The sequence below is a fragment of the Cryptomeria japonica genome, chromosome 11, assembly GCF_030272615.1.
Source record: "Cryptomeria japonica chromosome 11, Sugi_1.0, whole genome shotgun sequence".
Taxonomy (NCBI): Eukaryota; Viridiplantae; Streptophyta; class Pinopsida; order Cupressales; family Cupressaceae; genus Cryptomeria; species Cryptomeria japonica.
In genome coordinates, this window is record NC_081415.1 from 599,416,893 (window position 1) to 599,427,891 (window position 10,999).

At 36.4% G+C, this 10,999-nt stretch overlaps 1 protein-coding gene across 1 annotated transcript; it reads right to left on the reverse strand.

The window, feature by feature from the left end:
- Positions 1–8,363: 8,363 nt before the first annotated feature.
- LOC131860359 (uncharacterized) lies at positions 8,364–9,248 on the reverse strand. The gene has a single exon (XM_059214757.1). The coding sequence runs from the start codon at positions 9,246–9,248 to the stop codon at positions 8,364–8,366; it is 885 nt and encodes a 294-aa protein (XP_059070740.1).
- Positions 9,249–10,999: the final 1,751 nt, after the last annotated feature.

The following is a 10,999-nucleotide window of genomic DNA, read 5'->3' on the forward strand; positions in this document are numbered from 1 at the left end:
TTAGAAATGACATCCTAACACATCTCAAGTGTTTTGATCTTTTGTCTTATCTTTATAGGATCATTCTTGAACACAACACACCAAGAACTTATTAGTATGGGGTAACATGATTGACCATGTTGTAGGATTGGTTTGTTCTAATGTTGATCATGATACTATATGTGTTTTATTAGTCATTGGCTTTCTTTGAAAATTTTGGACAAGAATTTGGAAGATCCATGGAGATCCTCATATTTCTTGATTCATAGAGGATCCTACTATAGATTATTTTAATCCTCTCGATGTTATAGATTACATACAATTTGCTGATGATAATTTAGAAGAGCTTGAGTATATCACATATCTTGCATGTTCCAATGATTTTGAGAATTATCTCCATATTTTTACTCTTCATATCGAGACTCGATTTCTATTTTTAATTCTTCTTAATTAGGTTATTTTCACTACATTCATTGCCCTTATTGATTTAGTATAGGAGGGAAAATTCATCATCTTTAAGACACAACTACTTGAGATTTATATTTATCAAACATATCAGATTCCTTATTTATGGAGTATTACTATTGGTCTTTGTTAGATAGCCTTGTTTGTGGTCATTTGTGCATTGGTATGCTGCTTTGGAATGATGTTTGGTGGTGTAGGATTGATTCTTGATGATTTGTTGGTGGTTCTTTCTATATTGAGTTGAACACCAATGTAGACACTTAAATTTGACTGATTAATTTAATAAGATCAAATCTCTTAAGTCACTTGTATTAGTTGAATAATCAAGTATCGCTTTTAGCTAAATTAATTAAATGAAGCCATGCCCCATTATTCTTGAATTAATTAATTCCCCTTTTCTTCTAATCCTTGAATTAATTAATTAAACTAATTAATTCCCTCCTCATTTGAATTTAATTAATTCAAATATGTCACATATCTCCTAACTTGTAACCACCTAACTAACCCATTTCTAACCTAACCTCCAATCTAACCTTTGGGCTCTAACAAACCCTATCTTCCCAAACTAACCTTATCCTAACCTCCCCTCACATGTGTGTACGCACATAATTCCCAAATTTCCTTAATATTAGGAAATTGAAGCCTATTTTGGCTTGCTTCCTCCCAAAATAAACATGTGTCCTCCCTTATTAAGGACAAGTGTGGAATCTCATTCCACATGCCCCCCTTAGGATTTCCACTTTTCCTCCTTGAGGAGAAGTGTTGCATTTTCCAATCCCTTCCTCACCCTTCCTTTCCTATTTAATCCCCCTCTTTTTCTAGAAAATCATCCACTTTCTCACTACCATTTCGTTATCATGTAGAATTCCATCCATTATTAGGACATCCACATTGTCATAATGCCAAATTTCATCCTCATATCCCCTCATCCAATCCTCACATCTTGAATCCAATTAGGATAATCATACATCATGGAGCAATATCAAGCACAAGCTACATCATGAGCACACATCCGACCATGGGATAATCAAATCAAGAAACTAAATAGAGTTTGCATATTATATGTTTTATGTCAATTATACTTTGTTCATTTCTTTCTAACATCCCAATCTTGAGGTGTTTGAGCTAATTGTGTTTTTCTTAGATTGCTTAGTTTAACTTTCAATCATTTATGTTTGCACACGATTTCCCTCACACAACCAAAACCCCACACCTATCTTTTAAAAAAGAATACCTCATTGTATATGTAACCTTGAAATATATTAGCAATAAACAAGGAAAGAAAAGAAAAAGCAAAAATACTTCTCATGCAAAGTACCATCTGAAAGCAATAAGATAGCTTGAGATGATTCAATTTTTCTTGCACTTGTCTCTTCTACTAGAAAAACGTTACAAAAACTACTTCTTTTTTTTTCATTTACAATTTATATATTGAAACATTTTAAAGGGAATAAATAGTAATTCAAAAGGAATGATTTCATATATTCCATCACCTTACCATTTTATCATGGAAACATTGATCATAAAGACACATTAATTGGAACTTGAATATGGCCTTTTTCTATTAAACAAAAAATAAATATTATTGGGAAAATTATCTAAACTATGCCACTATCAAATTTATAACTTAGGCACAATTGAATTGTCACCAATCAAATAATTGGAGACATATCCGATTATTTTGAAGTAGATTCAATACCACATCTTTTATTCCCCAAGTGTAAAAAATATCATTAGATTTTGTGTACAACAACTTATGTGGTTGACGATACATATGCAAGATTAATTTTTTTAATTTATTTATTTATAACAAATCATAATTGAATATTAATAATGTATACACATATCATTGAGTTTCGTCTCAAGATAAAGAATGACATTATAATTCTTAGCCAAAATCTATTGATATGTGAAGACAATTATTTCCACATTCATTAGTAAGGATGTTGTATAGCTATGCAAGTCATATTTTTTATTTTGATTGATAGATTTTTTTAGCAACAAAGTTTTGGTTGAGATAATAAAATTGACAGATCTTTGCTCACAATTTTCTCTTGGTATAGTACTAGGTTTTCTATGAAAATATTTGTTTTGTATAATTTATTACTTCTCTATTTAAATTTTTACTACCAATTTTCTCAATAAAACCAAAGGTACAAAGAAAAAAGAATGAACAACTTGAATACAATACACAAAGTAGACCTTTTCTTGAAAACCAATATGAGTATAAATATTAGATGATAAAATAGAACATGTCCAATAAAATACACAACCTTGAGCTCAAACACATTGACATTGAATATGTTGCCAAGGGCTAGAAGAAAGAACTTGCACCTCCTCCACAAAAAAATTTATTTTATGAAGGAATATAATATTATGCTTATGAAATCTAATAAGATGGTGAATAATTGTTTGCAATGGGTATAACCCAAACATTTAGGCATTGAACTCCCTAAGCTAGTCTAGTAAGATGCATAGGACTAGTACCCAATTAATAGGCAAATCATATAATTAAAAAATAACTACTAACAAAAAAACAATGAGTAAATATAATAAAATAGTCTAAATACTTGTCTTACACTAATGTAACAAAAAGAATTGATTTCACGTATTGACTGGTTCATGAAGGGGAAAAAAAGGAGATTTACTAAGACAATGATCATGAAGAATTTAAGTACTGGCAAGAGTCAATAATGAATTAGGAAATAAAGGTTGATCAACCAAAATATAAAGCCACAATATATCATCTATAATCAATTGTGCATATAAAATACATACCAAGACATACAATCAAATTCAAATTAAAATTCTTGATGAGATTTCCACTTGTATTATACATTTCAAATGTCAGTATTTAAAAAATAATTTTTTATTCGAAAGAACCATAAACATACTTAAAAGATACTTTCATAATTTTTATCACTATTCAAGGTCACAATAAAATACACTTAGACCAAACATGAGCTTCTCACTTTCCTTGCCCATTTAAACACTTCAAAATAAAAAAAATAATTTACACATCTCCCATATTCTTATTTTTTATGATTTAGTTTTTTTAAAGAGTTGGGCGCACCTTATATCTTCAATTTAACCAAAAGGTTTTTTCATTTTTATCATTATTATCTTTAAATCACCTAAACAATTTGTTCTAATATATATTTTTTGATTGAATCATTTAAAATATTTTAAAAAATTGATATGATTATTTAGCTTATTTTATTTGATAATTATTTTTTTATTTTTTTAATATAATTTATAGTTTCATAGTTTTAATTTAATACTATATTTAATTTATTTTGAATAATTTCTATATGGGTGATTGATTTGTATATTTTGTGTTAATAAAAACAAAATTAAGAAAGAAAAACAGAAGATATATAATAATAACATATTTTTTATAATTACATAATTTTAGTTTAAGTTTTGACCACTTAATTGTAATAGCTCCACCACAATTTAAAAATGGAAAATTATTTATTATATCCAACTGAAAATTTGCTTGCAATAGACAAGAATCCTTTAAAATCAGTGGAATCCCGTGAGGTCTTATGGGTGTTAGAGGGCGGGCCGTGTCGGAGTGTGGAAGTTCTGACCACATAAAGGTGCAATGACTTCATATTTTTGCAGGCATGTTTACCAGAGCATTTCTAATTGCTATAATAATAAATGTCCTTCCCTTATGCTTCGATGGATGTGTGTACATGTTCCAAAGCTCCCGTTTTGGTACAATTGGGAGTAGGCGGGAAAAAATTACTGGATTTGAAACATACATACAGAGATTTGATGGAGTCGGAGAAATAGTTTTGAAATTCAAAATTTATGCGGCATGAATGGCGAAAGATGACAGTTGAGAGGGCCCCACACCAGGCAGTACAGTTAAGGCAGGCAAGAGAAGCAATAAAGAGTTAAAAGAGTACGAAGCCTAACCCTGCCAAAGATGACCCAAAAAAAAATGGAAACGGAAAAGAAATGTTCTGACCACTTTGAAAGTCGGAGCTTAGTGTGTGCTCTTTAAGGTTGGCCCATCTAGAGGGGATCACTTATAGAGATACTTGATCCCATTAATTATGACCACAAGTCTATCTCCAACTCCTTCTGCAAAGAGATCGACATTTTCCTGAAGGAAGGCTACAAACCTATCCATGCTATATTCCTTCACGATGCCTGCTTTGAAGATGGACCAAGCCTTCTGCATCTTCTTCCTTTTCCCTTCAGCCTACAAATAGAAGTGTCCCAGCATACACCCGTCTTCAGGTTTGGAAACATTCCTAGCCATAGCTCTCGACACCTCTAAATAAATCCCCTCCTCCACCATCCTTTGCACTATACTGTTCGCCGACAGAGCATGCCCCAACACTTGAATGATAGGCTGGAACAAATCTTCGACCAACCTTCCATCGTGCACATGTCCCCTAGACCAGTAGTCGGGCCCAAGAATGTCAACCATGGTTTCTTTCTCTTGTTCGTTCACCTTTTTGAAGAGGCACTCAACCTGCTCCTCAGGCATTTCCTCCAAAACTGTCACCTTACTACACTTACAGACGATTCCTAAATGCTCTGCCATCATCCCTTATGCAGAAAAGGAGGCCATGTTTGGGTCCATAAATAGAAATCTCCTTTGATCTACCATCAACAACACCCAAAACTAGAAAGCTTGGGGCAATCTGACTGTCAGTCGACTTGTTCCCAAGCGTACTCCCTTGCTTGAAAAGCATACCAAACTGAACACATGTCCTCCTTATAATCGATTAATCTCCAATCTGGGATCCCATCACCCTCTGCCAACACCGTCAAAAGCTACTAAACTATCCAATTCCAGACCTCAAAATTGACACCATGTCAAGTGAAATGATTTCCTTTAGTCTAATCGGCATCATATCGTCCCTGCCAAATTCTCTGGCAGAATCCTCCTCAATCCCCATGTTCGCCAAATAGCCTATTGCTTTCTTGCCTTCCTGAAACATGTGTTGAATGTGATAATCGCCTATTAGGTTCAGAAGCATATTAATCCTCGGGATCCAGCACTCCAACCACCAGTTCTGGAATATAAATTTGGACACACCGTTAAGGATGACCTGAGAGTCTCCTTCAATAATGAGTTTGACAACCCCATTAGTAACGCACCACTGAAGCCCTACCTCCAGCACGGAAATCTCTGCCATGTTGTTGGTAGCTATTCCAACCGGACCAAATATGGCACGCACCACCTCACCAACTTCATTTCTGATGATAGCTCCCACGCCACTCTGACTCGGATTACCTCTACTAGCACCATCGAAGTTTAATTTCATCCAGCCTACCGGCATGGCCTGCCACTTAGCATTTTTTCTTTTTGCTTTTCTATCATTTAATCTGTGATCGCAACTCTGCTTTAAGGCCCAATTTTTCTCCATTTCGAAGTCCCACTTCGATAGAAATTTGTAATTCACGCCTTGAATTCTGTTGTTGACAACTTCCTCTATCGCACTTTTTATCTTGGCCTGAAGGAAATGAACTTCCATTGCTTCTTCCTTGAAAATCCTTCTATTGCGTTCCTTCCATACATGCCAAACTAATAGAGAGGGACACACAATCCAAAGTAGTCCCCATTTAGAATGTCTCCCTATAATCGACCAGGATAAGAGTAAATCCTTTAAAAATTGGTTTGTGGCAGTGAATCATTGCAACATATCTAGAAGCCAATCCCAACATTTACTAGCATATAGACACCAATAGAGAAGGTGATCGACCAATTCCTCTTCCTTCTTGCACATGATACACCAATTTGGCCCCGAAATACTGATTGTTTTCAATCCGTTTCCAGTGAGAATCCTGCCATGAATAACAATCCAAAGGAAAGCCCCCGCTTTCGGTAGAGGCCACTTACCCCAACACAAGATCGATGACCAATTACTATTCCTCTCTCTCTCTCTCTCTCTCTTCCTTTTAAGCTCGTAGCCTAGATTGACTCTGTATTCACCCGATTTGGATGCACTCCAAAGAAGGTTGTCTTCATCATCCGAGGGGAACACCTTTTTTCTTTGGAGAGCTTCTAAAAGTCGTCTATTATCAACTTGATGCCAATCACCCACACTCTTCCATGCCAAAGTAGATGACGAGTTGGGTAGTGTTTGAAAATAATCTTCCACCCAAGGGCCTACAGTTGCTTCAACTTGGTTGAACCAGTCTTTGTCTTCAAACATTTCTGTTAGAGGTTCATCTCCATTCCATGAATTGCACCAAAACCTTGCTCTTTTGCCATTGCCAATCTTCCAGGATAGGTGCTCTGTGAGGAGCTTGCGACTTTCCCAAATGAACCTCCAAATCGGTGAACCTCAAACAGAATTGGCCACCGTCAAAATTTTGTCAGGGGAATTTGAATCTAGATATTTTGCAACCAAAATTCTGCACCAAAGTTTCTTGGGGAATTTATACATTTTCCACGCCAGCTTAGCGCCTAAAGCCAAATTTTGCAAATTCATCTTTCTTAAACCTGTCTCTCCTTCTTCCTTGATCATACAAGCAGTGTCCCAATTTATCAAAAGAATCCTTCTTTCTTCCTTCAATCCTTCCCACAATAATTTCTTAAGCAATTCATCAAGTGTTGAGGAAGCTCTACCAGGTAACCTGTAGCATGACATGTAGTAAGTGGGTATGGCCGACAACACTACCTTAATCATTTGAATTTTCCCGGCCTGTGACAACCATCTATTTTTCCATGAAGCCGCTTTGTGGTAACATTTAATGATAACCTCTTCCCACATTATGTTGTCAACTCCTCCAGCAAAGAGTGGGACACCCAGATAAGTCATGGGAAGTTATGGGAAATTCTCTCAGCTCAAACTCCAAGGTTTCTGAAATTTTTCAATGGAGTCTTGTGTTGGTGTTTAAGAAAACCACCATTGACTTACTTTTGTTCATACATTGGCCGAAAATTGACTCATATCAATCTAGCACCTTCCTGATAGTTTTTGCCTCCCTTTCCCTAGCCTCCCCGAAGAGAATGGTGTCGTCTGCAAATTGTGAGTGCGAGATAGGCTCCAGATTTTCATGAATAGAGATCCCTCTCCAGAGGCCCAGACTGACCTTCTTTTGATGTCTCTCCCCAATACTGCCATTAAAACAAATAAAAAGGGAGACAACGGATCACCTTGTCTTAACCCATTAGTAGCCTAGAAGAAACAACACACCGAACCATTTACAAGAATAGAGAAATTGACTTAAGACACACAATGCTCAATGCATTTCACCCAACCTTTATCGAAGCCAAAATGAAGGAGAACATCAAGCAAAAAGGACCACCAAACTTTGTCATATGCCTTGCTAACATCTAATTTAACAATCATACCTTGTTTATTATCTGAATGCATATAATGGATGGTCTCCCCTGCCATGATGATGGTGTCCATAATTTCTCTCCTAGGAACAAATCCATGTTGTTCTGTGGAGATGATTTTATTGACCAGAGGTTTCAATCTATTTACCATAGCCTTTGACACAATTTTGTACAAGGAGTTGCACAAAGAGAGCGGTTCGAAATCCATCATGGTCGAACATTCTTGCTTTTTGGGGATCAGGACAATAACCGTGTTGTTCATTTCTCTGACAAACTTCCCTTTCCTTTTGAATTCTTCCGCCACCTTCAAGATATCTTCACCCATGAATCCCCAACATTTTTGGAAAAAATTCATTGAGACATCGTTGGGCCTAGGCGATTTGAAAGGAGGATTATTGAAAGTGGCCTTTTTAATCTCCTGCATAGAGAAGGGTTGCATCAACCGTTCATTGTCTTCCATCGTAACCACTCTGTTGATGATATCCAACATGGAGGAAGAAAGTAGAGAGGTATTGGGAAGGCAATCCCCCAGCAGAGCTTTGAAATGATTCACTGCTATGTCTTTAATAACCTCTGCCTCTTCCTACCACACACCAAAACCATCCTAAATATGGCTAATTCGGTTGTTAGCTCTTTTGGCCTTTACAGAAGCATGGAAATTTTTTGTGTTCAAATCCCCTTCTTTGATCCAACACTCTCTCGAATTGTCCCACCAAAAGACTTCCTCTCTGAGCAAGATTTCCGACAATTCGCTTTTAAGTTGCTTCTCTCTGGCAAATTCATCGTTGGACATCCCTGCTGTGATAACAATTTTATTTAGGTTATCCAGCTCTGCTTCCACTTTGTTCTTTTTTGCAAAAATATTCTTGAAAGAGAACTTGTTCCACTCTTTAATTTTCTTCTTAACTATCTCCAATCTTTTAACAATGAAAAAACTCGGGGTGCCTGAGAGAATGTCGCTTTCTTTCCACCAAGTTTCCACATTTGGCAAAAAATCCTTATCTTTCCACCACATACCCTGAAACCTAAAACTCCCTCTAAAAATCTTATTGGCTTCCTGAATGCTTAATTGAACTGGGAAATGATCTGACAATGTTATTGGGAGAATACAAGAATCTAGGTTGATAGCAGAATCCAACCAAAAGGGCCCTACTAGGAATCTATCCAACCTCTCCAATATTCTTGCAAAATTCTCTCTCCTATTAGTCCAAGTATATCTTCCATTCTTTGGAATGACATCAAACAAATGATTCGTCATCACAAATTCCCTGAAATACTCCATGACTTTGTTGGCCATTCTCAAACCACCTCTCTTTTCCTCCAGATCTAGCAAAGCATTAAAATCCCCTGCTACCATGACTCTATCATTGGTGAGGGAGCCAATCTTGTCAGTAATGGCTTTCCACACCTTCGCTTTCTCCTCAGTCTTAATCAGGCCATAAACATTGACCAAAGGAAAAACCACATTATCCTTCAAGTTGTGAACCATTCCAAACATCCAATATTCTGTTCTTTCCAACTTTGTCACCTTAATGTTATGCGGATTCCAAAGGACTCCCAACCCCCCGGTAGTGCCTCTAGCTTCTTGAAAAAAGCCTTCCCATTTATTGCAGGAATGAAGAAAACTGAGAGCTTTGTCCATACATAGTTTATTTTCTTGGAATAAAACAATATCACTATCAACTCTACTTAACACTCATTTTACCAAGCATTTCTCATCAAGGGCCAAAATCCCCCTGACATTCCAAGTGGTGATCTTAATCTCTTACCAAGGGAGACCCCGACTCCCTTGGCTTTTTTCATGAAATCGAAAACATTAATGATGTCTTTCTCCTTGCCATTGTCTTCTCTTTTCTGCTTGTTTGATCTTCTCCTCTAAATCCCCTTGGCCTTACCTAGCAGGATATTAGCAGATTGGCTAATACATCTAGGATCAAGATTGTCCAGTACAACAGCCTGCAGGAAGTCTTCATCGGATACCCTATCATATTCAATTTTTGTGTTTGAACATCCTTTCTGTTGTGAAAGGGAGTTCATTGACTGTGGAGAATTCTCCACACCCTTCTCCTTGCTTCTGCCTGCTCCAACACATTCTCCCGGGATCCCAACGCCCTTAGACGACCTTGTTGAAGTAGGGCTCTATTGGCTCTCCTATTCTAGAGAAACGGTTTTCGTAACCGATTTATGATCTCCATCTTTTTGAACCCACTTTTTAACTAGTTTGACAAACACAGTGCATTCCTCTACACAGTGATCATTTAAACCACATCGCTCATAGCATGGAGAGGATTGTTCCACTTCGACCTATTGCTTCTAGCATCTCTCACCAACCTTGAGGTAAATTGAGGAAGGAACTTTTTTGACTGCTACTATCTTGATCCTTGCATATAAGTAGGAGTCATTTTCAATGATTTCTTCATCCACTGCCAACAAAGTACCCAACGATATGCCAATACATTCCAAACTAGAATCTCCCCAATACTCCATCAGGAGATTGTACAACCGAATCCATATAGGCTCCTTGTACACTGCTAACGGAATAAGATAAAAGTTAGAATGCCACGATTGAAGATACAGATGAACCGAACCATAGAGCCAATTCTGTTGGTTCAGAATCTTATTTCTAACCATTTCCTCTCTGAAAACCACGATGAAGAAACCTTTCGGGATGAACTTCAAAACAACATCCTGACTCCAGTTTTCTTTAACCTAGGCCCTAGTTTGCATTCTAGTGATCCTAGCACCAATAAATCTCCCGATGACCGCCATCTCCCTCCACAAGGCGATGTCCTCTTCAATTTCATCTGGCAAATCAATTTCTATGTCTAATTTGCTACTTTTGGATACGACCCGAGGGGGAATATTTGATTCCACTACACCCCTAAATCCTCCTCCATATCCTCCCCTGTGTCTGCTATGATTATAATCATCCTAAAACCCTTGATTTCTGAATCTTCCGCCATAGCCATATTGATGAAAACCTTTAAATCTTTGCTGCATCTTTTTCCCTTGCAAGTTATTAAACTTTAATTGTTGAAGTGAGGTATGGAAATATATATTTATTAAAAATTAATTTGAAAGAGATTTTTTTTAAATAATACTGTTAAGTACTATGTGTATATAAAACTGTATCTAAGAAAAAAAAAATTATATATATATGGGGTTTTTTATTGTACAATTATATAGATGAAGTTTTTTTGTTGATTTATAACTATATATGAGAGTTTTTGGTTAAGGTCT